The 27,861-nt window shown below is 38.5% G+C and overlaps 2 protein-coding genes across 4 annotated transcripts in view; one reads left to right on the plus strand and one right to left on the minus strand.

Annotated features, from left to right (window-relative positions):
* Positions 1-6,369, minus strand: part of LOC115230207 (centromere protein I-like) — a 30,762-nt gene extending 24,393 nt beyond the window's left edge. The window contains exons 1-2 of one of the 2 annotated variants that reach the window (XM_036499550.1): positions 4,511-6,369; positions 131-262 (exon numbers count right to left, since the gene is read on the minus strand). In XM_036499550.1, the coding sequence (XP_036355443.1) occupies positions 131-262; positions 4,511-4,613 (235 nt within the window). In that variant the 5' untranslated portion in view covers positions 4,614-6,369. The remainder of the gene's footprint in view (positions 1-130; positions 263-4,510) is intronic. The other variant, XM_029800411.2, reaches the window with a different exon arrangement.
* A 375-nt stretch (positions 6,370-6,744) lies between these two features.
* LOC115230208 (centromere protein I-like) overlaps positions 6,745-27,861 on the plus strand; it is a 38,886-nt gene continuing 17,769 nt past the window's right edge. Inside the window, exons 1-5 of one of the 2 annotated variants that reach the window (XM_036499551.1) lie at positions 6,745-6,939; positions 15,493-15,624; positions 22,674-22,804; positions 23,998-24,105; positions 27,156-27,251. In XM_036499551.1, coding sequence (XP_036355444.1) covers positions 6,837-6,939; positions 15,493-15,624; positions 22,674-22,804; positions 23,998-24,105; positions 27,156-27,251 — 570 coding nt within the window. In that variant the 5' untranslated portion in view covers positions 6,745-6,836. The remainder of the gene's footprint in view (positions 6,940-15,492; positions 15,625-22,673; positions 22,805-23,997; positions 24,106-27,155; positions 27,252-27,861) is intronic. The other variant, XM_036499552.1, reaches the window with a different exon arrangement.

Raw genomic sequence — 27,861 nt, forward strand, 5'->3', positions numbered from 1 at the left:
TTTTGTAAGGCTCAGCATTTTCAGATCAGCATTCAAAATTTATTAAAACATCACACAAAGAATGAAACAGTAAAACCTGCAGAGAAAAATAAAGGCAAAAAACAAAAAAGGGAGCATCAATAGGTCTCACCATATCGTAGACTTGCAGCAACATTAACCAGTCCCAGAATATCTTCATGTGATAAACCTACAGCTTGTGCACAGACTTTCACATTAACAATGCAGGTTTTCAGCTTCCCTCTTGGTTTCTTTACTGAACTTTCTGTAAAGAGAAGGTCACAATCACACAGATGTAATATTAGATTTCAGTCAGTTTAATTTTTTGATACTCACAAATGTTAATAACTAAAAGATAGAGAAATGTAGTACATTTCGGTCATTCTTAAAACCATCTACTTTAGCTTAAATATTTCCGGTAGAGAGAATTGGAATGGGTAAAAATCAATTGTGAGTTCCGTGATATCACAGGTTGGGAGACATGTACACATGGATATCCCGCCAGCATTGATTTTCTTTGTTTTCTTCTGTTCATGGTGGAAGCAGTGGGAAAGCAAACTCCTTACCCACACCACCATGTCTCTACCTCAAATCTTTACATATAAAAGTGAAGTTGTGTGTCTGTCTCCTACGATTTAGATTCCTAACTACTCCCACATTTTGCGGTGCAGTTTAACCAAAACCGGGTATCTTATAGTCGTGATTCATATCGAGCCCTTCTGGGTATTAGCGCGCGTCTACGATGAGTCTATGATTTAAAAAAACAATTACATCATTTTTCCCCATTTTTAATGCATTCTTTTTGCTATTATATAAGGGTAACTCTCTAAAAATGCTTATATAGTTATTTCCTTTACAAACCCGAGCAACGCCGGGCGATACTGCTAGTGTGTGTATAAATATAGGTATTAATAACTAAGAGGAAGGTGGTGGTGAGATGTGCTAGAAAAAACAGCCAAATCTCCCCTAAATCACACATCTTTTCCTGAGAATATATTATTTTATTTATTTATTTATTTTTTTACCAAAAAGAAGCTTTGCCCAAGGTTTTTTAAGTGCGTAGTGCCAAAGAAATTGGCCAAAATTCGTTCGGAGGCAGAGGGGATAGGGAGGGGAAACAAAAATCATAAATTTTCAAAAATCTTTTCTCAGAAAAAGATGCCCACCATCACACTATTATTTCGAAGGCTGTGGAGTGAAAAAAATTTGGAAATTTCCTCGTCAAAACGGAGAAATTTCAACTTCGTCATTGTCAGTTTACCGTCATGATTGTCAAAATACAACCAGCTGGGACATCGATAGCACAATACGATTTTTGCTTGGAGGAGTGGCTGTGTGATAAGTAGCTTGCTTACCAACCACATGGTTCCGGATTCAGTCCCACTGCGTGGCACTGTGGGCAAGTGTCTTCTACTATATAGCCTCGGGCCGACCAAAGCCTTGAGAATGGATTTGGTAGACGGAAACTGAAAGAAGCCCGTCGTGTGTATATATGTATATATATATATATATATATATATATATATACATATATATATATGTGTGTGTGTGTGTGTGTTTGTGTGTCTGCCCCCCCCCCTCCCCAACATCGCTTGACAACCAACGCGGGTGTGTTTGCATCCGCGTAACTTAGCGGTTCGGCAAAAGAGACCGATAGAATAAATACTAGGCTTACAAAGAATAAGTCCTGGGGTCGATTTGCTGGACTAAAGGCGGTGCTCCAGCATGGCCGCAGTCAAATGACTGAAACAAGTAAAAGAGTAAACATTTCCTTTCCATATGAAAGAAATAGTTTAAAACAAAACCGGAACAAAATCCTCAATAAAACACGAATAAACACATAAATTGGGCAACACAAAAACGCCTTTTCCATTTTGTCTACTGGGACAATGAGAAATGTTTCTCAAAGATATATAAACAAGAGAAAAACAATGTTTATATATACATACGACGCACAGAGCACGAAAATGGCTTGAAGCAGCAAAAAGTCACAGTGTAATGTACACCTTTATAACTTTTACCTGTTTCAGTCAACAAACAAAGCTCACAAGGAAAGAAACACAGAAGAAAGAACGGTTAATATATATTAACCAGAACGGTTAATATAGGGCGTAACAAATATCAGAAAATCAAAACAAAAATGTGTGTAATAGGTGTAAAACAACTTCCTATGAACGAATATGAAAAAAAAAATTCGCGCACGCGAAAGGGGGGTGGGGGAGAGGCCTCGGAAAATTCACATCGGGAAGTTCCGAAAGCGTCTGAGGAGCTGACCCGGGCACCAAAACAAAAAAAAATAGTGTAATATGTGTAAAACAACTTGCTCTAAACGAATATGAAAAAAAAAATGCGCTCTCGAGAAAGAGGGGTGGGGGAGAGGCCTCGGAATATTTATATCGGGAATTTCCGAAAGCATCTGAACCGGGCACAAAAACAAAAACAGCGTAATAGGTGTAAAACAACTTGCTCTAAACGACTATCATGAAAAAAATGCGCGCTCGCGAAAGGGGGGTGGGGGAGAGGCTTCGGAAATTTCACATCTTCAGTCCACGGCCTTTAAACTAAGAAAAAATAGTGTAATTGGTGTAAAACTACTTGTTCTAAACGAGTATCAAGAACACACACTCACACATGAATCATAAACTCCGTATTCGCAAAAAAAAAAAAAAATAAAGAGAAGAAATTCTGGAAAAAGTGAAGAAATGTTGGATCTCATTCCTTGGTTAAAGCTATTTTAAACATTAAATTTATGCTTTTCTTTGAAATAGTTCAGATATATGCAATTCTTCTCACTTATTAAGATGCATTTATCAGAAAAAAAGAGACAAAAAATTATTATTTTGTGTCAATCCTTCCCTAATTATCCTTTATTAATTAGTTTTGGCGTGTATTTTTTTCCCAAATTTATTTTTTCACCTTTACAACACTGTTTAGTAAAGCAATTAATTATCTTTATAATTTGCATATTTGACTTATTAATCAAAATTCTCTAGATGTAATATATACTAAGTAATGCATCCTTCATTTATGTGTTCCGTTCTGTATTATGCATGCGTGACTGTTTGTATGTAAGTGTGTTTAACTGTGCACATGAATGTGAATATTAAAGAACATATTTATTTACTATGATTGTTATTTTCAGAACAAATAAATCTTTTGGCTGTTATGTTATTGATGTTATTATTATTGCTAGTTAAAGGTGGTGACTTGGCTGAATATTTTGAGTCTTGTAGTATGTAGTTGTGTTAGTCAATATTCTGAGTTCAAATCCAACTCATTTCTTTATCATCATTATCGATGGACCACTCAAAGAGGTATGTATACATTATCATTTTCGTAACATAATTTCTGTAGTATTTCAAGATGTTTCTGACACGTATTTTGATTCACATGGCGGAGATCCAACATTTCTTCACTTTTTCCAGAATTTCTTCTCTTTATTATTTTTTTTTTTTGCGAAAGATGTACAAAAATACGGAGTTTATGATTCATGTGTGAGTGTGTGTTCTTGATACTCGTTTAGAACAAGTAGTTTTACACCAATTACACTATTTTTTCTTAGTTTAAAGGCCGTGGACTGAAGATGGGAAATTTCCGAAGCCTCTCCCCCACCCCCCTTTCGCGAGCGCGCATTTTTTTCATGATAGTCGTTTAGAGCAAGTTGTTTTACACCTATTACGCTGTTTTTGTTTTTGTGCCCGGTTCAGACGCTTTCGGAAATTCCCGATATAAATATTCCGAGGCCTCTCCCCCACCCCCCTTTCGCGTGCGCGAATTTTTTTTTTTCATATTCGTTCATAGGAAGTTGTTTTACACCTATTACACACATTTTTTTTTTGATTTTCTGATATTTGTTACGCCCTATATTAACCGAAAGAACAAATGTGGATCTTTGAAGATGTTTTCAATGAGGTTGGAACGGGAGAATTGAAGAATTCCATACAGAATTGCAACCAAAAGAATACCCTCCATCAGGCATTTGCCATATTCTGAACGCCTTACTTCCCTGGGCATGGATACATTGAAACTCCGACGTCTGGCAGCTGACTTGGCAGACACCCATAAAATTATTAACCATCTTACAAACAATAACTCTGAGCACCTTTTCAAACTCCACCCGTCTAACACCCGTGGACATATTTACAAAGTCAGAAAACAGCACAGCTCCCATGACTTCAGGAAACATTTTTTCACGCTGAGAATTGCTGAAGCATGGAACAAACTGCTGGCATCAGTTGTTAGTTGTCGGAGCACTGCATCCTTCAAAACTTCCATGCTTCCTGAGATTCGCCAACAATACACCTGATCTTCTCCCCTCCATACACACACAAGCATGTATCTGACTCATACGTTGTTCACTATCCAGACATTTCTACATTACTGCGTATACTTTATACGCACTTTTTGACAAGTTGTGGTGCACCTGAGCACTGTGTACAATAATTTCATTATTACTATTATTTATAGAAAAAACAACAACAAACAAAGTAAAAAAAAAAACACGAAAACATACCATCACATACATATTCAATATTGCTTTCCAATGATTCCAACATTCTTTCAAGTGACCTCCTCCTTGACGATGAAGAAGGTGACGAAAGCATGTTAACAGCCATCTCAAATATTAATGAATATTAATTAAAAAAAAAAGCAGAAAGTGAAATTTAAACTTCCCGGCTGAACACGTGACTGTAAGTTAAAGGAGAATGTATATTCTTCGACACCTTTGCGTATGTACATTCCGTATTAGCCACGGAATTGCTGAATTTAGGAGTGCACAAGCTTGGGATTTTATTGTCGGATATTTCAAAAACTTTACTTTAGTTTTAGAAGACTGGTGGGGGGTTTTGTTTTGGTATAAGATTAAATTTTATTTGTAAATATAAAATTTTATACTCATGTATATATATACGTTGTGTGCGTATTAGCCGTATTTGTTTTGGTAAAAACTAGCGCGTCAAATAAGCCAACGAAGCATCTCTATGACGAGTCTACGTCTCAGACTAATGATTAACCTGAGGCCCACGGGGGCTTTTTAAGTGGCATGTCTAAGGAAGATTTATCTTCAATTTAGTGACAGTGCTGCCCGCTTCTCGAAAAAGTTATGTATGCCTGGTCTACGATGTAGACTCTGCGTAGTCGTTTAACTTGCTAGAAATAGCAGCCAAATCGTTCCCAAATTACATTGTATCGTCGTCTCACTAAAGGTCGCATTAAAGAATATGTTCTTTGGCGTATTGACATAGGAAAAAAGACTTTTATTTCAGATCTCCTCGATCGGTACTAATTAGGAGTAAGAGCTTAGTTCAAGTTAATATGGAAAAGAAAATAATCATCTGAGTTAATTTATTTTTTTACATTACAATTGCATACTGAATTAGTAATTTATCGTGTGTAGGTGGTACTGGACGTGACAGGCACGGAGGGCATACTTTCAGACTAGTTGCCGTCTATGCCCCGACAAGAGCAGGACGACCAGATTTCTTTCGGCGTCCGGAAACCTTTCTTGGAACATTTGGCTTTTTAGTGCTAGCAGGAGGTTGGAACGGGATCTGTGACTGTGTAGGCTTATCAGACAGAAGAGGAGGGTGAAAAAGCTTTGCAAACCTGCTCAAACGATTTCAACAGTTTCACAGGTATCGACTGGATTTCTCTGATATACCAGCGTGGACCTGGTCAAACCACATCGGGTCATCCAGATCATATATCTAGATATGATCTGCAGAGCGGCACATAAGTTGTCCTCAATTTAAAGTAATATTTGTATTTTTTTCCATGCAAACTTGAACTAAGCCCTTACGGTAAACCGCTCTTACTCCTAATTAGTACCGATTGAATAGATCAGAAATAAAAGCTATTCGAGCTGTTACCGTCTCGTCTTTTTCCCTATGCCAATGCGCTGAAGAACATATTCTTTAACGGGACCTTTCGTGAGACAGTATAATGTAATTTGGGAACGATTTGGCTACTATTTCTAGCAAGTTGAACGACTACATAAAGCCCACGCCGTAGACCAGGCATACACAACCTTTTCGAGAAGCAGGCCGTACTATTCACAAAATTGAAGGTGAATTTTCGTTAGACATGCCATTTAAAAAGTCCCGTGGGCTTCAGGTTACCCATGAGTCTTAGACATAGACAGAACATTGTAGAGAGATGCTTCGTTGGCTCGTTTGACTCGCTAGTTTTTACAAAAACAAACTCATACAATTACAGAAGCACACGCGCGCACATAAGCACGAATATAGAATGTTATATTTACAAATAAAATTTATCTTATTCCCAAATAAAACTCGGTACAACTAGCGAACAGTGGGCCCGGTGCGCGCAGTCGCGCATCCGCGCTAGCTAGTCGTAAGTAGTCGATCCTAAAACGACTACCTAGCAAAGTAAATAAAACGCAAAATAGATAATTTTTTTTACACAAAGTAAATAATATTTTAAAAACAAAGTAAATAAAATACAAAGTAAATAATTTTTTTAAACAAAGTAAGTAAAAACACAAAAAACACAAAGTAAGGATCGACTAGTCATGATTAGCTGGCACGGATGGATGCGCGAGTACGCGAGAGCGCGCACCGGGACGGGACCACTGTTCGCTAGTACCACCACAAAACTCACCATAGTTCTCTGAAAATAAAACAAAGTTTTTGAAATATCTGACAATAAAATCCCAACTCCTAGCAACTGTAATTTCGAGGATAATAGGAAATGTGAATACGTAAAAGTGGCGAAGAATATACATTCTCCTTTAACCTACTACACAGTCACGTGTTCAACCGGGAGATTTAAATTTTCGCTTCTCCCGTTTTCTTTAATAATATTTACAAATATTCGCGATGGCTGTTAACATGCCATCGTCACCTTCTTCATCGACGAAGAAGACGTCACTGGAAAAACTGTTGGACTCATTGGAAAGCAATGTCGATGTCATATGTGATGGTACGTTTCATTGTTTTCTACTATTTTTGTTGTTGGTTTTTTTTCTCTCTGGAATTCTTTTATTCTCCCGCTTCAACTTCCTCAAACGTCAACGATCGACATTTGTTCTTTCTTCTCCGTTTATTGTTTTGCGGGCGATCTTTCGTCTCTAGTAGACCTTTCCGTAAAAATTTTGTGTAGATCAGTGCTTTTCAAACTTTTTGCTGGAGCGGAACCCCAAGGAAACATTCCACTGGCTCGAGGAACCCCTGTTCAATAATTTAATAGTCTTATGCACACATATCTGCACAGGAGACTTTAAAAATTACTGCCGATTTTAGCAGTTTTGTAACTTCTTGCGGAACCCTGGTTGAAAAACCACTGGTGTAGATAGACAGTTCTTAATTTTTCTCTTGTTTATAAACCTCTATTGAGAAACATTTCTCGTGGGCTCAGCAAACAAAATGGAAAAGGTGTTGCCCTGTTTGTTTGTGTTTTATTAAGAATTCTTTTCCGCATTATTTTAAACTATTTCATATGAAAAGGAAGTGACAGTTTCCAAACTAAAATCCTATTGTTGTGATATCGTATTCCCAGCTGGTTGTATTTTGATAATCATGGCGATAATCGGACGCCCACATAAGTCGGATTTTCTTCATTTTAAACGGAATTTTTTCCATTTTTTTTTTCACCACGGCCTTCAAAATGATTGTGGGCATGTTTTTATAAAAACATTTTTGAAAATTTGTTTCTTTTTTTTTTTCGCCTCACCCCAATATCATTTCCTCCGGACTTGCTTTGGCCTGTTTTTCTTTTTTTTTTGGCACTACGCTGATGAAAACCACAGGCAAAGTGTTTTTGATAAAAGAAAAAAAAAATGTAATATTTTCAGATAAAAAGGTGTATAATTTAAGGGAGATTTTAAAAAATTGCTTTCCATAAAACAAAATCCCTCCCATTTCGAAGACCGTGGTGAAAAAAAAATTGGAAAATTCCCCATCAAAACGGAGCAATTCCAACTTATGTGGAGATCCATATAAATCTCCGTCATCCGAATGACTTAAATATAATTTCAGTGTTTCGTGATTTGTCAGTTCGTTTTTTCTTAAGAACAAGTTCTCAGATAGATATTGATACACAACACCTAGTATTACTTTATTCGTCATTCCTTCGATGTAACTCGACAAAATCAAAACATTTCACTTCGGGTATCTCCGTGGAAGCAGATGACAGTTTGATTCTGTTTTCTGCTTGGAAATTCGCGGATTTTACATTCACACATGAAACAGGTAAGAACAAATATGCAAGGCTTTTTTTCTACAAGTTTAAAATGGGACATTGCTGGCATATTTTCGTTATATCTATACTCCACAACCCACGGAAATACCCGAAGTGAAATGTTTTGATTTTGTCGAGTTATATCGAAGGAATGTGATTTATTCCTTTTAAATCTAGTCCAAATTCCTGATATAGTGGGCTTCTTTGACTAGTCTTCCTTGCCACTTGACAGAAACATAGTTTTCTGCTTAACTGTGTCGTTTTGACTTATTACGTTTTATTGTCATAACACTGATGTGAGGTGGGTGAGACATGAATCAATTAGGTGATGATCTAGCTTCATTCAGGTCAGGATGTAGGAGAGACAACAAGAAATCATGCTTGCAAGAGTTGTTTTCATTGCAGAGATTCACATTCAACACCTTGCTGTGATTTATTGCCACCAATTTCTGTCACAAAAGCAAAGTATCACTCATGTATTACCTAAGATCTGCAATGGAAAATAACGATCATTTGTACTATAAACACAAAGCCAGAAATCCCACTACCCGGCTGGTATATATTTCATCAAACCCAAAAGGAAGAGAGGCAAAGTTGACTTTGGTCGGCTTTGAACTCAGTGTAAGGTTGGACAAAATGCCATTAAGCATTTTTTTTTTCTCCAGCATGCTAATGATTCTGCCACCTTGATTGAGGGATTTGGATTGTTGATGGAAGGATCATGTTACAACATTTACATGCTCTGCAACTTCAGCTTTTTATCTTTTAGCAGAGTTTCTTTTAGATGAAGTAATAGAAACAGCTGAGCAAGAAGGAGAAAGTGCAATCTATATTTATTGTAATAGATACGTAGCCAGACATAAGCATGAAGGTAGGGGAACCATCTGAACGTAGCCGTAGCTAGCGCTGCCCTGACTGGCCTCCTGTGCCGGTGGCACGTAAAAGACACCATCCGATTGTGGCCGTTGCCAGCCTCGCCTGGCACCTGTGTCGGTGGCATGTTAAAAGCACCCACTACACTCACGGAGTGGTTGGCGTTAGGAAGGGCATCCAGCTGTAGAAACACCGCCAGATCAGACAGGGCCTGGTGCAGCCTTCTGGCTTCCCAGACCCCAGTTGAACCGTCCAACCCATGCTAGCATGAAAAGCGGACGTTAAACGATGATGATGATGATGATGAAGAATGTTGCAAGAGGTTGTTGTACACTTTGTTGAAATCTAATTAGGTAAGACAAGCCAAAAGTGACCTAGTGGAGGAAGTTCCTCAGTGCAGTTGAAGATTAAAGAATGATATTTGGAGTCTCTCTTTCATATTTGGCAGAAGTCTCTAACAGATATGTAAAAGTATGCTTAGCACATGCAAAACAGTATCATGCACTTTTGGGAAAAGATCATTATCATCATTGTTTAACGTCCGCTTTCCATGCTAGCATGGGTTGGACGATTTTGACTAAGGGCTGGCGAACCAGTTGGTTGCACCAGGCTTCAATCTTGATCTGGCAGAGTTTCTACAGCTGGATGCCCTTCCTAACGCCAACCACTCCGAGAGTGTAGTGGGTGCTTTTATGTGCCACCAGCATGGGGCCAGTCAAGCTGTACTGGCAACAACCTCGCTCGAATCTTTTACACATGCCACCGGCACAGGTGCCAGTAAGGCGATGCTGGTAACGATCACGCTCGAATGGTGCCTTTTACATGCCACCGGCACGGACGCCAGATAACTGCTCTGGCAATGATCACGCTCGGATGGAGTGGTAAGGTCAGTAATTGTACTGGAACTCCATTACAGTCATACAAAAGTGGATACCTGGTTACTCTTGTGTGCTTAATGTGCTCTGAAGCATCTTCATCAGTCAACGCCATTGGCATACACATCAGTTGTGCAAGATAGAGGTACTGACATGCTCCAAAGTGGGATGCATCTCTTCTCTTCCACACAAGTTGTGTTGACCGAGTCTGAATTCTTGACTTGAATTCCTTTTGTTGTCAGCAAGGCTTTTATGTTATATCAGCTCTGGATGGATTCCATCCATTCAGCAGCTGTGGATTCTTTTTGAAAAGGAATCCTCAAATCTTTCCTCAGGTGTTTGGTACATCCTTCATTGAAACAAACAAGCTGGTCTCTTGATCAGGACAGATTTTATATTGAATGTATGGTGACGGAAAACATCAGATGTGAGTATCACCTGGTATTACATGTTCCGATTAGTTTGACTTGCAGAAGAATCACTTTCTCTAAACAAAGATTCTCTTCAGAAGCACATGGTGCATTCGCATTATCAGACATGTGTATTTCATCACTACTGGGAGAAAATGTAAATCCCTTTCTTAAATGGGTTTGAGTTGTAAGATTTTGATCATCTTAAGGATTTATAGTCTCCCGCCTTTTCTAGGTGACATTTTAGGACACACTAGCTTCAACAGAGATAATTACCATTCCAGTAACATGCTGTGGCAGTTAATGGGTTAAATCACAATATCACAGTTCAACCACTAGTGCTTGACATTTCTCATCTGCAGCCAATATATCTGTGTTTTTATATACAAGACACCTACATGGGATATTTCTCGGAGTGAATACAGCAGTATTACAGCATTCCTATTATACATTCACATAAAATAAGATAGGACGGTTGCTCTTTGGTAATAGTACTGCCTCAACTGATTGTGACCGATGCCAGTACCCACTGACTGGCTCCTGTAATGGTGGCTTGTAAAAAGCACCATCCGAATGTGTTCGTTACCAGGCCTGCTTTATTGGCTCCAGTGCTGGTGGTACGTAAAAAGCACCAACCAATCGTGACCGATGCCCAGTATCCCCTGACTGGTGGCCAGTAAGACTCGTCTTACTGGCCCCTGAGCTGGTGGCACGTAAAAAGCACCCACTACACTCTTGGTGTGGTTGGCATTAGGAAGGGCATCCAGCTGTAGAAATTCTGCCAGATTGGAGCCTGGTGCAGCTGCTGGCTCTCCAGACATCAGTCAAACCGTCTAACCCATGCCAGCATGGAAAACGAACGTTATTCGATGATGTGTGTTTTTGTGTATTCCTTAGTCTTCTCCTCATATGATGGTTTTAAATGGACGTCATCATCATATAAGTGATGTTGTTTGTTTTGAGTCTTCCATGATATATATGACTGGCCATGGAGAAATACTACTTTGCTTCGGAACAGATGAAGGTTGATGACAGGAAGAGCATCAAGCTGTAGAAAATTTGCTTCAAAAAATTTTGTCTGAACCAAGCACACGTGGTAAAATGGACATTAAATGATGATGATACATAAAAAACTAAAAAAATTGTATGGATTTGCATGAGAAGTCTGTATAACTGAACCTCAGATTAATTAGCATAAATTATTTAGTTGGTATGGAAAAGTGAACCTTATGTTAAAGCATTGTTGATATAGTATTGGTTAGTATGTGTCTTTATTCTTCTTCTACTTGTTTCAGTCATTAGATAATGGCCATGCTGTGGCAGCAGCTCGAAGGATTTTAGTTGAATGAATTAATTGACCCCAGAATTTATTTATTTTTTTTCCATTAAAATCTGGTACTTATTGTTTGGGTTCCTTTTTCCAAACTGATAAGTTATGGGAACTTAAATAGACCAACGCTGATGAGTCACACACACACACACATGTGCTTTCAGTTACTGTCTACCAAATCAACTAACGAATCACTGGTCAGTCTGGGGCTATAGTAGAAGACACTTGCCCAAGGTGCCATGCAGTGGACCTTAACCCAGAAACATATGGTAAGAAGTTTGCACAAAGAAATTACAGTGCACCCATTGTTTTGGGGGTACTTTGAAATTATTGATCAGGATTTTTTTTTTACCAAATCGGTCTGTGGTAATTTTAGATTGTCCCAGAACTTGTTGCATGAAAATCTGAAATGAAACATATAAATAGCTCATGCCCCATGGACTATTATAGAAAAACATTATTTGTTTTATTTGAAAAGTAAAATAGGCAGAGGCATGGCTCTGTGGTTTAGAAGTTGGCTTTGCAATCACATGGTTTTGGGTTCAGTTCCAATGCATGACACCTTGGTTAAGTGTTTTCTACTATAACCGAGGCCAACTGATGCGTTGTGAGTGAATTTGGTAGACAGTAACTGTGTGGTGGCCTGTTGAGTGATTGTGTGTAGGGTTGTGGGCTGTTGTCCTCCCACTGCCACTACTTGACCTGTGTTGGCCTGTTTGTGTCCATTAACTTATTGGTTCAACAAAAGAGGCCAATAGAGCAAGTACATCATCATCATCATCATCGTTTAACGTCTGCTTTCCATGCTAGCATGGGTTGGACGATTTTGACTGAGGGCTGGCGAACCAGATGGCTGCACCAGGCTCCAATCTTGATTTGTCAGAGTTTCTACAGCTGGATGCCTTTCCTAATGCTACGCCCTTCCTAACGCAGATGCCTTTCCTAACACGATGCCCTATATGTCCTGGGGTCGATTTGTTTGATTAACCCTTTAGTGTTCGCATTATTCTGCCAAAATTAATGCTTTTTCATCCACTTTGGTTTGAACTAATCAAACATTATCTTGTAACTATGAGAATTTGATGAGGTAGCTGTTAATTTTTAAAATGATATTGTAGGGTTGGTGTGAGAGACCAGATCTGGCCAATTTGAACATAAAACAGGCAGAATACTTTTGGCCGGATATGGCCGGTTTAAATGCTAAAGGGTTAAACCCTTTAAAGGTATTACTTCAGCTTGGCCATTACCCAGTAAGTGAAACAAATAAGAGAAGAGAAATAATGGGAATCAATGAATCCAGAAGCGAGAAAGAAACAAAAATGGTAGATAGGAGATCTAGGAATTGCTAAAAGAAAAGAAAATCTGTAGTTTGTATTAACGAAAGGTGATAGTCAAACTTTAGGCTATATTTCATATACTCTTTACTCTTTTATTTGTTTCAGTCATTTGACTGCGGCCATGCTGGAGCACCGCCGTTAGTCAAGAAAATCGACCCCAGGACTTATTCTTTGTAAGCCTAAGTACTTATTCTATCGGTCTCTTTTGCCGGACCGCTAAGTTACAGGGATGTAAACACACCACCATCAGTTGTCAAGCGGTGATGGGGGGGGGACAAACACAGACACACGATATCTATCTATCTATCTATATATATATATATATACATACATACATATATAGAACGTGCTTCTTTCAGTTTCTGTCTACCAAATCCACTCACAAGGCTTTGGTTGGCTTGAGGCTATAGTAGAAGACACTTGCCCAAAGTGCCACGCAGTGGGACTGAACCCGGAACCATGTGGTTGGTAAGCAAGCTACTTACCACGCATCCACTCCTGCGCATATTATAATTGTAATTGTATAATATTTCCATGAATGGAAGCTGTGTGCAGTTATTTAACATACAGGAAATAGAAACCAAATCCCTCATAAAGCATATACCCTTAAGAGTGTGACATTGTAAATAGGTCTGCTTGATCAGGATTGCACTTATCATTCTGAAAACCAGGTTCCAATCCAGGATGCAGCAACCAAGTCCCACCCTCCCACTTCTCAGTCCATCATCACAGCCTTGAGGTCCTGGATTCATTCCAGGTCAATGTCTACAGGCAAGTTGTCTCCGTAAGCGTGATGACGTTTTCCTCTTCTTACATCACCACGAAATGGGTTCCACGAGACTAATTTGGATGCTTCCATTTGAGGGTGGCACACACAGTGACCAGATAGTCACAGCCGTCTTTGCCAGATCTTCTCACTAGCTTTTGGCAGGTTTCCAGAAAGACTTAATATAGTCTGAACCTATCAGAGGGGACACATGCACGCACACGTGTGTGTATGTATAAACACACACACACACTCCTAATGCAAGTTAAAATACCGACATTGGATTTGTAGTCAACACATTATACCAGTGGTTTTCAACCAGGGTTCCGCGGAACCTTAGGGTTCCGCCAGTACAGTCCAGGGGTTCCTCAAGAAGTTACAAAACTGCTAAAATCGGCAGTAATTTTTAATTCTCCTGTGCAGATATGTGTGCATAAGACTATTAAATTATTGCACAGGGGTTCCTCGAGCCAGTGGAATGTTTCCTTGGGGTTCCGCTCCAGCAAAAAGGTTGAAAAGCATTGCATTATACATTCCTTCATTCCTTTACTGCAGTGCACTAGCACATTCGTTAGTATTCCAGGCAAAATTCTTAGTGGCATATTGTCCATATTTGTTCTGAGTTCAAATTTCACTGAGGTCTACTTTACCTTCCAACCTTTTAGGGTGGGTAAAACACGTACCAGTTGAGTACTGGGGTTGATGTAAACAACTTACCCCCCCTCTCTGAAATTGCTGCCCTTGTGCTAAAATTTGAAACCAATACATCATACATTTCTCTGTTTCTCTTCTTCTAGATGTTAATGAATGAAATCACTTTAGAGCAATGCTTATACATTGGAGTATTTTTCTATGATATTCTGGTATTATCAGCTTTCTGTGTCAGTTACCCCAGGTGGGATTATCTACATGATTATTTAACTTGCAAGAAATAGTTTCTAAATTCCATGTAGGTGACATCGTACCATCTCAGAAGAGAATACTTTGGATGATGTGGTCCTGGGTGTGTTCTGCCAAGGAAATTCATGGAAGGGTCATGACTGGTTTGCTTGCCTTTTCTTCATAGCTTTGCTTAGGGCTGACCTATGTTACACAACTACTATCAGTTTAGAACTTCTATATTTATACACACACTAGCAGTATCGCCTGGCGTTGCTATATAAGCATTTTTAGAGAGTTACTTTCCTTATATAATAGCAAAAAAAATGCATTAAAAATGGGAAAAAATTATGATAAATTTTTTTTTAAATCATAGACTCGATATGAATCACGGCTATAAGATACCCGGTTTTGGTTAAACTGCACCGCAAAATGTGGGAGTAGTTAGGAATCTAAATCATAGGAGACAGACACACAACTTCACTTTTATATGTAAAGATTTCAGGTAGAGACATGGTGGTGTGGGTAAGGAGTTTGCTTTCCCACTGCTTCCACCATGAACAGAAGAAAACAAAGAAAATCAATGCTGGCGGGATATCCATGTGTACATGTCTCCCAACCTGTGATATCACGGAACTCACAATTGGTTTTCACCCGTTCCAATTCTCTCTACCGGAAATATTTAAGCTAAAGTAGATGGTTTTAAGAATGACCGAAATGTACTACATTTTTCTATCTTTTAGTTATTAACATTTGTGAGTATCAAAAAATTAAACTGACTGAAATCTAATATTACATCTGTGTGATTATGACCTTCTCTTTACAGAAAGTTCATTTAAGAAACCAAGAGGGAAGCTGAAAACCTGCATTGTTAATGTGAAAGTCTGTGCACGAGCTGTAGGTTTATCACATGAAGATATTCTGGGACTGGTTAATGTTGCTGCAAGTCTACGATATGGTGAGACCTATTAATGCTCCCTTTTTTGTTTTTTGCCTTTATTTTTCTCTGCAGGTTTTACTGTTTCATTCTTTGTGTGATGTTTTAATAAATTTTGAAGGCTGATCTGAAAATGCTGAGCCTTACAAAAGAGATGACAGAGGACGGAGTTATGTTGCACATTGATGTGCTCCAGAGGATGGACTTATGTTGCGCATTGATGTGCTCCAGAGGACGTGGCTATTACAACAGAATTGATATCTTAAAACCAAAGTGCTGCGTAAAAAGCATTGGGGTTGGTGCCATGAAAAATACACCCAGTACACTCTCTAAAGTGGTTTGCATGGGGCATGGGTGGCATTCAGCTATAAAAACGAAGCCAAAACAGACTATGGAAGCTGGTGTTACCAGTTCCTGTCAAGCTGTCAAAATCATACCAGTATAGAACAGACATTGAATGATGATGATAATGATAGTCAAAATGACATGGGTTACAGTGATAATAATCTCTATAGACCCACCTAGATTGGTGAGATGTTGGTGAATATCTGCAGGAATAACATTCCATGTACACCTTGGTGTGGCTGTCCTCAGCCATGCACACTCTGTAGCACCTGTCCTCATTTGTGCACAACTTGATGCAGCTGTCCTCTTCCATGTGCAACTTAATGCAGCTGCCCTAATCCATGCACAACTGGATGAAACTGCCATCATCCATGTACAACTTAATGCAGCTATCCTTATCAATGTGCACCTTGGTGCAGCTGTCCTTATCCATGCTTGCCTTGAAACAGCTGTCTTTGTTCATGTGCACCTTGAGGCAACTGTCCTAATCCATGCACACTTTGATGTAGCTAGTCCTCATGTGTGCAGCTTGATGCAGCTATCCTTGTCCATGTGCACCTTGATGCAGCTTTCCATACCATGCTCACTTTGATGCTCTTATCCTAATCCATGTGCACCTTGATGCAGTTGTCCTCATCCATGTGCACCTTGATGCAGCTGTGCTCATCCATGCACACTGAGGCAGCTGTCCTCACCCACATGCATTGTGAGGCAGTTGTCCTCGTCCTTGTGCACCATGATGCAGCTGAGATAGGTAGGGGGATGAAGTAGTGAAGTACTCTGCATATAAGGCTGTATGTATATTTTGTTGACATGTACAAGATTATTATGTATGAGTTAAAAAGAGTGAATGTGAGGATCAATCCTTATGGTAGTACATATGGAGAAATTGCAAGCTACCGAGGTAGCAACCTGAGAGATAGCTTGCCTATCAGCATTCTGTCTTGTTTCCTATTTGTTGTGTGTGCAGAGCTATTACATTATGGCAGATTGACTAAAGATGAAAGTAAAAATGTGAAATTCCTTCTTCCATCTATTGTAATCACACTTTATTTTAGTTTTTTTTATTTCATGTGACATCATGCATTTTGTGGAGAAAATATAGAGTAATACCTCATTTTATGAGGACCTCCCTTATGAGACCCTGGGTTTATGAGTTTTATTTTCCAAGCACAAGTTCTTAAACAAAGGGCAAAAGTTTCTACTACAATAATAAATGGTTCTACATGTTACCGAGAAATTTATAGAGAGCAAAAAACAGCTTCTTCTATGCAAACAACTCTAGATTTGCTTTTTAAAAAGAAATCTTCCAGTCCATCTATGAATGCTTGTGAATCGGTGATTGCATCTACTAGCGACGGTGTGTATGGGTGTAATGCAAGTGAAATTGGGGATTTGTGCTGGTGACTGGACAGGTTCCTGTGCTGGTGGCGCACCCACAACACTCTCGGAGTGGTTGGTGTTAGGAAGGGCATCCAGCTGTAGAAACTCGGCCAGATCAGATTGGAGCCTGGTGCAGCCAACTGGTTCGCTAGTCCTCAGTCAAGTTGTCCAACCCATGCTAGCATAGAAAGTGGACATTAAACGATGATGATAATGATGATCTTGACATTCTTCTTACTTTACATATAATATTCTTTATATTCTTCTGTTGTATAATTGCTATTTATTTATAAGTATTGTAAATTTTATCGGTAAAACATTTTTCTGGGAACGAATTACAATTTATAACATTGCTACTATGGGAAATCATTGCTCTGCTTTACGAGTGGTCCCCAGGAATAAATCAACTTGTATATGAGGGCATTACTGTATGTTTGTCTCTTGCATGCTTATCAACAGTTTATTCATTGATGCCCAAATATTGATATCCATGAACAAACAATCTTGAGAGAAAGCATGTTCAAATGCATGTGTATGATAGACTTTTGCATAGTTTATGCCAACCAAATTTCACTAGCAGGACTTTGTTCATTGCAAAGTTGCAGTTGAAAATTGGTATTTCCTTATTATATATATACTCAGGGTGCTCTGGTTAAATTTGATTATTATTATTATTATTATTATTCTATGTTTGACTTTTGCTTTATGTCTGTACAAGTTGGCTCCAAGTCTCACCCAGAGACCTCAAGAGACAACAGGTTGGAAGTTCACGTTGTTGTTATGCCTAGCATGCCATATATTTGGGGGTTTTTTTGGTGTTGTACTAGTGAATGTCTAATACATAAAAAAAAAAAGTTTGTTTTAAACCTTGGGATTACATAGAAAGTATTTTGCGTAGGATATGAGCAGTTCCCATGAGCACTGTCTTTTGAATTTCTGCCATTTTGGGGTTTCCTGGTATCTGAGTTAGGTAGCAATCAGTCCCAGGGCACCTATGACAACAGGTATTGTTTTAGTCTTCAGCTTCCACATTTTGCTGATTTCTATTTCAAGATCTTTATATTAGCTCAGTTTTTGGTAGGTCTTGACAGATATGTTTATATTGATTGGGACAGTCATATCAATGAGGAGGCATGTTCTTTGTCTGAAGTCTTTCAATATGATGTCTGGCCTATTTGAATCTATCTTTCTGTCAGTTTGAATGGTGAAGTTCCAGAGGAGTGAGATGTGGTCATTTTCAAGCACTGGAGGTGGATTGTGTTCCCACCAGTTTTTTTCATGGGGCAAATCCAGGTTTTTGCAAATTACCCAGTGAATATATTGTGCAGCTCTATCATGCCTGTTGAGGTACTCTGTAGGTGCTAGAAGACTGCATTTGGAGACAACATGATCAATGGTTTCATTTTGTTGTCGGCATACATGACATGTTGGGCTACTGCCGTTCTTTAATATGTTGGCCTGGTAGTTTCTTGTTGGTAGGCATTGATCTTGAGCTGCTATGATAAACCCCTCTGTTTCAGATTTTAAGTCAGAGGCCATTAGCCATTGATGGGTCAGGGCTTTGTCAATATCTGCATTATTCGCTCTCTTTGGGTATTTGCCATAGAGAGGTTTTTCTTGTCATTTATTATTCAGAATATCTAAGGCCGCAGTTTTGGCATGGGTTTTCATGCGCCTAGCTTTTTCTGTGCTTGTTTCTTGTATGTCTATCTCTAATTCCGAAATTGGTTGTATTTGGAATTCACTTAGATATTCCTGTGCCTGTTTTGTTACTGAGTATGATGCTTTCTTGTTTTCATGTTTTGAGACAAGTTTTAACATCCAGTCCTCAGACTTTTTCAGGTAGGTGTCTAGGCCAATTGTAGCAATCTTCGTTGTTATTGCCAGTTGCAAAAGACCACGGCCTCCCTTTTTTCTTGGCAGATAAAGTCGTTCTGTATCTGCCTTAGGGTGGTGCATTCTATGCATTGTCAACAGTTTTCTTATTTTACTGTCGAGCTGACATATTTCAGTAATTGACCAGTTAACGATATTGAAACTGTAAGTCACGACTGGTATGGCTAATGCATTGATCACTTCGATCCTGTTTCTTGCATTCAGCTCTGTCTTGAGTATTGCTCTCACTCTTCGATAGCATTCTCTCCTGATCCTTTCCTTCATCTCTGAATGCCTTATTCCGTTCCCTTCAATTACCCCTAGGTACTTGTAGCTCTCCGCTGGGTCTAGTTCTTTTATGACATTCTGCTGGTCAAGATTAATGTTAGATGTTTCTGTCATTTTTCCTTTGATAAAGGTAGCTTTTGCACATTTATCGAGGCCAAATTACATTCTGATGTCGTCACTGAATTGTTTGACTATCGCTAGTAAGCCCTTGAGTTGTTGGTCATTTTTTGCAAAGAGCTATAAATCATCCATGTAAATGAGATGATTTATATTTTTATCAAACATTTTATACCCGTACTGCGCGTCATTGAGCAGTTTTGAGAGCCTTAAGGTTTTTCAAATATTCAATGTCAGATCTAAATAGTTTAATTTGTTGTTGCAGACGCTCTTGCCAAGAAGGCTTTTTGTGGGAATGTTGCCGTTTTCTAATCTTTTCATCACATAGGATCGTTGAGATTTTCGCGGATGCATAGTATAGGTGGTTGAGATTTGTGATATCAACATCATTAGCTGAAATTATATCCTTAAGTGCGAGCCGGATTTTACCAATTATTTTCATGTTTTGGTTAGAGTTGCGGATTTTATGGAGTGTATCACGTTCATCCATGCTGGTTTCTTTAATTTTCAGCCATTCAATCATGATTTGATTTTTTAGTTCATGTAGTTCTGTTGGGTCAATATTTGTGTGACTTTCTTTATCTATTTGATGTTCATCTGTCTTAGTGTCTATGATTGGTTCAGGGAGTATTTCACTTTGTCTATCACTTATACTAACTCTTTCAATCCTTACTTCGTTTTTATCAGCCCTGGGCTGGTCTATAATTATTTCCTCTGTATTATCTTCTCTAGCTGCAGCTTCGTTCATTTTATCTGATATTGCTTGTCTAACTTGATCAATCTCTACTTCAGTCAGTAATTTTTTTTTATAATGTTTCTTCTGACGTTGGCAAGTTTGTTACTGTGTATGTAGGGTCTTACTTCAGGGTGTTTCTGTCTCCAGTTTAAGTATGTTTGTACAGTGTTAGATTTATCTGTGGGGAAATATATGGCATGGTAGAAGGCCTCAAGAACTTCTTTATTATCTTCCCTAGACCATTTTTCCTTCTTTTTCTTTTGATTATTTGGTGACAAGCATGGATGGCCATCTGTTGGAATATTCCGGTTGTGGGGTACGTCCAGCTCCTGTGTGTTGAGAAGATTTGATCCAGTAGCTGATTTTTCAATCAGAATTTGGTTCAATATTCAGGTACATGGTCTTTTGTAATCCATGCAACAACCAATGCGATTTATTGTTTGATTTGTTGACATTGAAGCATGACAAGCTTCCATTCTTATATTAGGAGATGGATCTGTCAGTTTAGGGTTCTCTACACATAAGCATTGCTTGTAGCGCAGCTTCTTAAGGCTAGCAGATCTGTATTTGTCTGTATTTTTTTTGTTGATAGTTTTATCTTGGAACATTTTTTTTCCCCTTCTCTTCCTTTTTTCCTCTCTCTTTCTCTCTATCTCCTTCCCCTTTTTCCTTCCTTCTTTTCCCTTCCTCTTTTAAACTTATAAAAGGCTCACTCTGCCTGTATTAGTTCCCAATAATGAGAATAGAATACAGAGAAAGAAAATAAAAAACAAGGGATCTGTCAGTTATTATTGTTATTACTATCACCTTCATCACCATCATCATCATCATCAATGACATTGTTTTATGTGTAGTCACAGCCACCATCAACACCACTACTGCCATTGTGTGGGGGAATGGTTGGTTAAAGAGGTCATGGTCTATGGGTCTATAAATAGATTCAGCAGATGGTGGAGACAAAGGACATTAATAGTCAGTAAAAGGTCAAACCTGTTTACATTTATTTATTTTTTTTTTCCTTTCTCTTTTCTTCCTTTCCACATACATATGTATATGTATATGTTTACTCACACACACATATTATCTGATGTTTATGTCAATGATTTTTTTTTTTTTTTAATTTCTGAAATCAATGTTATGTATATATTTTTTTAATTTCTGAATTCAGTTGTATGTATATATTAGCAGGTGCTTAATTCCATAATTTTTTATCATGCATTTAATTGTGTTGTTACAATAAAAGGCAATTTTACACATTCTTATAGTCATGAGAGAAGACTAAATGTAAATGTTCACACAGAATTGGAGATATTTATGTTTCTAATTTTTCTTGTTAGGTGTACGTTTGTATGAGCTGTAGATATGTAAGTTCCTTAACTTATTTTGAGGGAAATTCAAATTACTCACAGAAAACAGTAGATCTTCCAGTTTTCTACAGTTGTTTTTTTTTTTTATTATTATTTTTTATTATTATTATTATTATTATTATTATTATTATTATTGTCTCCTTTTGTCAGAAGCTATTTTATGTATTGGTGAGCAGTCAACAGCATTGGAGAGCATAAGGATTAAAGTTGTAGTGGAGAAAAAGTTAGTTGGCATAGAGGACCGAAAGCCATCTGAATATTGGAAAAGAGTTATCTGTATGATGATGATTCCTGCTGGGTATCAAAACGCTGACATCATGACTGCCACTCAATGCTCTGTGAACATTGTAAAGGCTATAAAATGTGACAGACATTATGGAAACAAAGTTCCCCAAAACTTTGATGGTTCTTTGGCTGTGTCTCCATGGAAGGTGATGTCATGCCATCCATCTTTGAACAGGGCCTTTGGCTCAATTCAAATGGTCAATCAATGGAAATTGTAGTCGTGATCCCTGTGCCGGTGGCACGTAAAAAGAGAATTTCTATGACTTCACCGGCCCCAAATTCTGGCCTCCTAATTCCCTTAATTATAATACCATAAATTAATGTGTGGGGCATGGTTGAGAAAGACACAAACTGCTCTACCTGAAACACCAAGATCAAGGACGTGTTCCAGGGCATAGTGAGGAACACATGTACCTTTCTCCAGAACCATCTTGAGGTCAAAGTGGAAACTGAGAGTGGCTACTTTGAGTAAAAACTCTTACCTCCCAACCATAATCTAGTTGATATTTTGTTTTTTATAATACTTTATTGTTGGATGAGATATTGTATTTTCGTTTCCTTATATGCAAACTGTCGAATTTAGCTCTAATATAATTTATATGCACACACACACACATATTGTTCGTTCTTGTTTCATTTTAATTTTCTTTAATTTTTTTTATTTTCCTTATAAGGAATTCGAATTAGTTGTGATCTCATTCAGTGTTGTATCCCACAAACAACTTTCCCACAAAGAGCTGCCATCAGACTTCTATCATGTATAAATCATCACACTATTTCAGAAAAAGCCAATACATCATTCACGGTGAGTGTATAAAAAAGTTTTATCATTGTACATCATGTTAAAATAAATCCATTTGGTTCTATTACAGAAGACTGAGTGCTGTGCTTTGCAGGTTAATGTGATGCACCTAACAGATGACACTTCCACATTTGTAGGTGCAGACTTGGCTACATAGTAAGAAGTTTGCTTCCCAGCTGCATGGATCTGGGTTCAGTCCCACTGTGTGGCACCTTAAGCAAGCGTTTTCTACTATAGTCTTGGGCTGACCATCTGAAAGAAGCCCGTCATATAGATATATACATGTGTGTAAGGCGGCGAGCTGGAAGAAACATTAGCACGCCGGGTGAAATAATTATCGATATTTCGTCTACCGCTACGTTCTGAGTTCAAATTCCGCCGAGGGCGACTTTACCTTTCATCCTTTCGGGGTCGATAAATTAAGTACCAGTTACGCACTGGGGTCGATGTAATCGACTTAATCCCTTTGTCCTTGTGTGTCCCTTCTATGTTTAGCCCCTTGTGGGCAATAAAGAAATAAGATATATACATGTGTGTGTTTTTGTGTCTGTGTTTGTACCCCACCACTGTTTGACAACCAGAGCCAGAGTAAGCGACATTGAATGAAATACAGTTATCTTTGATCATGTTTCACTCATTAGATTGGCGATGCTGGGACCCTGCCTTGAAGAGTGTTAGTTGAACAAATCATTGCCAGTGTTTATTTTTTTTAATCCTGGTATTTGATATATTAGTTCCTTTTGCCAATCTGCTAAGTCATGGGGATGTAAACAAACATAGATAGTCAAGCAATGGAGAGAGACAGACACAAGACATGCACACACAATGGGTTTCTTTCAGTTTCCATCTACAAAATCCACTTACAAGACTTTGGTCACCCCAAGGTTGTAGTAGAAAACATTTGCCCCAGGTGCTACAGAATGGGATTGAACCTAGAACTGTGTGGTTATGAAGCAAACCTCTTACCACCCAACCAGACTAATTTAATATGTTTGTGTACACTTGAACATAGAAAAGGCAATATGCTGCCCAAAGTGTCTTGAGCAAGGAAATTATTGTAGATAATGCTGATGTAAACTCACCAATAGGCCGAGAAATTGTAAATTCAAATTTAACATCACATTGCATAACTCTGTTTGATTTCCTTTACAACACCAAATATGTAAATTAATTATGTTTCTCGTTTAATATTTCAGAAATTAGTATTTCACTGGATTGTACTTGTCATGCCATACATGGATGCCTATGATAAGCTTCATGCAGTGTACAATGTGTTCTTTTATCTTCTCAGAAATTATGATATTGTAAGTATCCTTCTAATTCTTCTTCGGGTTTCTGTATACGGTTTATCTCTGATAAAATTGCTAGAACTGCTAACCTTATTTTCTGATGTTATTTGGCTTGTAGTTGGTGCAAATTCTTGAGCAGAGATTTATTGCCATGCCTACATTTGTACATTATCTCTTACTTCTTACAATTGATCAGTAACATGATATCTGTCTGTCTTTGTCATCTGATGTGTGACACACCTTGCACCTGTACAGGCAATGTCTATTTGAAAAGAATGAGCTTATGTACTGCACAATTATCAAATCACTATAAACACATCATCTGAGCAGGTTGTTCAGTGAATTACAAAACTCACATCTCTCATTTACAATGGGAAAGTCCATTGTATGTGTACACATACATATATGTGAGTGTGGATTCATGCTATGAGGGGGTCATCCCCAGAGTGCTACTATGCAGCAAACTGGCCAAGAAGCAAAGCAGTTGATAATGTTTACAACACTTGTGCTGCTTTTCATTCATAACTATATTTAATCTTACATATTCTTTGCCGTGACCTCCCAGGAAATGATTCTCACACTATTTGTATATACAGGGGTTGGACAAAATAATTGAAACACCTTAAAATTTCAAACAAATTTATTTTAACATGGGGTAAGTGCTGCCTTTGGCAGTAATTACAGCTTGAATTCTATGTGGTATGGGCTCATACAAAGTTTGAATTGTTTCTAAAGGAATTTTTGTCCATTCTTCACCTAAAACAGTCTCCAGTTTTTGTAGTTATGATGGTGGAGGATATCGACTCCTTACTCTTTTTTCTAAAATGCACCATAAATGTTCAATAATATTTAGATCTGGGGGACTGTGGTGGCCAGATAAGATGTTTTTTTTTTACTTCACTAAAATGTTCCTTGTGCCATTCAGTAATAACTATAGCTGTATGAATTGGTGCATTATCATCCTGAAAGATTGCAACCATAGGATGAATTTGATCAGGTAAAATGCTTAAATAGTCTTGACTATTAATTCTGCCATGAAGGGAAACCATTAGGCTGGTGGATTTCCAAGTTATAGCCCCCCAGATCATCACAGATCTTCCTCCATGTTTCACAGATGGAAGAAGGCAGTCTGGGTTAAATGCTGTTTTTGGCTGTATCCACATGTATACTCAGCCAGTGGTCGGAAATTAGGTAAAGGATGACTCGTCTGAGAAAATAACATCCTTCCACTGTTCTAAGGACCAATTCTATAGGTTTTTACTCCACTCTAAACACTTTGCAGCATTTTTTTTTGAAAGTAGTGGTTTTCTGATTGCAACCCTCCTGTGAAATCCGGCTTTGTGCAGCTCCTGGCAAACAGTTTTTGTGGAAACTGGATTCTCGAGGTGGTCATTAAGGCATACGTAGAAACTCCATAAGATATACCTGGTGTAAGCTATGGACACATAAGAAGTGCAGCAAAGTCAAAGAAAGGTTAACTGGGAAGATTAGTTTTTGTGTGTGGCAGATGTACAGGTGCAATAAATGCCGAAGATGTACAGAAAACATTCCATCACATGCCAAGGGAGAAAAACTAGTAGTTAACCGCTTCTGTTATCTAAGTGACCAAGTCAGTAGCGGGAGTGGATGCTCTGAGAGCGTGGCTGCTAGAATAAGACTGGCCTGGGCAAAGTTCAGAGAGCTCCTACCTCTGCTGGTAACAAAGGGCCTCTTGCTCATAGTAAAAGGTTGACTGTATGATGCCTGCATGTGAAAAGCCATGCTACTTGACGGTGGAACATGGGCGGCGACTGGTGAGGACATGCGTAGGCTTCTAAGACACAAATCTAGTATGCTCTGCTGGATGTGTAATGTCAGTGTGCATACATGATAGTGTAAAGCACCCTGTGGGAGAAGTTGGACATAAGAAGCATCAGATGTGGTGTGCGGGAGAGACAACTGCACTAGTATGGTCATGTGATGTGTATGGATGAGGACAGCTGTGTGAAGTGTCATACCCTAACAGTGAAGGGAACCTGTGGTAGAGGTAGACCAGGAAGACATGGGATGAGGTGGTGAAGCATGGCCTTCAAACGTTGGGTCTCACAGGGGCAATGACAAGTGACTGAAATTTTTGGAGATCTGCTGTGCTTGAGAAGATCCGGCAAGCCAAATGAGATTGTAATTGTGGTTGATGTCAAGGTCACGTAACTGGCCTGTTTAAAAGCACCCTTCAATCGTTGGTCAATATGCTGTGCTTGAGAAGAACTGTTGAGTCAAGTGAAATCATTGTCATGGCTGACTGGCCTGTTCAACTGAGTGAATTTTAGTTATGGCTGATGCCAGTGCCACCTGAATGGTACCCATGCTGGTGGCACATAAAAAGCACCATTTGAGTGTGGCTGATGCCAGTGCAGCCTGACTAGCTTCTGTGCTTGTGGTATATAAAAATATAAAAGCACCCACTACACTCAGAGTGGTTGGCATTAGGAAGGGCATCCAGCTGTAAAAAACCTTGCCAGATCAGATTGGGGCCCAGTGCAGCCTCCCGCTTGTCCAACCCATGCCTATGTGGAAAGCGAACTTTAAATGACGATGATGAACAGGTTTCTTTCAGTTTCCATCTACCAAATCCACTCATAGTACTTTGTTTGACCAAAGACTAGTGCCACATAGTTGGACTGAACCTGGAATCATGTGGTTGGGAAGCAAACTTCTTAGCACAAAGCCATGCCTATCCATTCATCCATCCAACCAGTAGCCTGTCATCTGAAATGTAATTCTTTCATGACCATATATCTTATAGACATACACTGCTTATGTCTTTCAATTTTTCAAATAGTCAAAAATTTTGAAGTAATTAACCATTTCTTGATGCTAATACCAGAACCATAACTTCACAACAGTTTCTCATATAAAATCTATGCTGCAAAGTTTTAAATTAGTTCAGAATTCTTTAAAATGAATGATTTTTCTATTAAAGAAGCAGAGTGGATAACAAAACGGTTTGTATTAAACGCATTCTAGTCTACAGTTTATAACGGATTCCTTCTGCTCACATTTTGAAATTGTTTCTCTTCCTTCAGCTCCCAGAAATCTGTTACATTTTGAGTGAGCTGACTTTATATCCTGATGTTACATTATTCCGAATAAATGAACTGATTTTGTTGTGGAAGAAAACGGTAAAGTGTTTCAGTGACATTGTCATTTAATGCTATTTCCATACTCATTGTCTGTTCTGTAAATGCAAAAATATTGATTTGTGATGTGACTGGTGCCAAACAAATTTTGTGACTAAGTGGAATTTCTAGAACGTTTTAAATTGCCAAGTTTCTCTTATCTATCCAACACAATCTTGAATATGTACTTTCTCTCTCTCATTTTATCCATGAACTTTCACTCTCCTCTTCCCTCTCTCGCACTCACACACATTTGCAAGTATGTATCTGTGATTGTTCAAACTGTGTTGTCACTTCTGTAAACAAATTGCTTGTTACTTTGTTCTTGCAAAGTCATTTGATATAAGCGATGCTTTACTTGCAAATCACCTAAGGGTTAGTGACAGGAAGGGCATCCAACTGTAAAACAATGCCTTAGTCACATATATGTTTAAACAGTACTAGCATGGCAAAACACTGACCTGCTTGTACAGTTAAATGTGAACAGGCATTCCTTAAGGTTTGGTTCATTTGATTAAGGTTCTTAGTAGTTCAGTGTTTGGATTAGTGATGTTTGTGTGTATGTCATTCCTGAGATTTGTCTCTTTGACTTGATATTCATCTTCTTTGAATT

Source organism: Octopus sinensis, unplaced genomic scaffold (genome assembly GCF_006345805.1).
Source record: "Octopus sinensis unplaced genomic scaffold, ASM634580v1 Contig14909, whole genome shotgun sequence".
Taxonomy (NCBI): domain Eukaryota; kingdom Metazoa; phylum Mollusca; class Cephalopoda; order Octopoda; family Octopodidae; genus Octopus; species Octopus sinensis.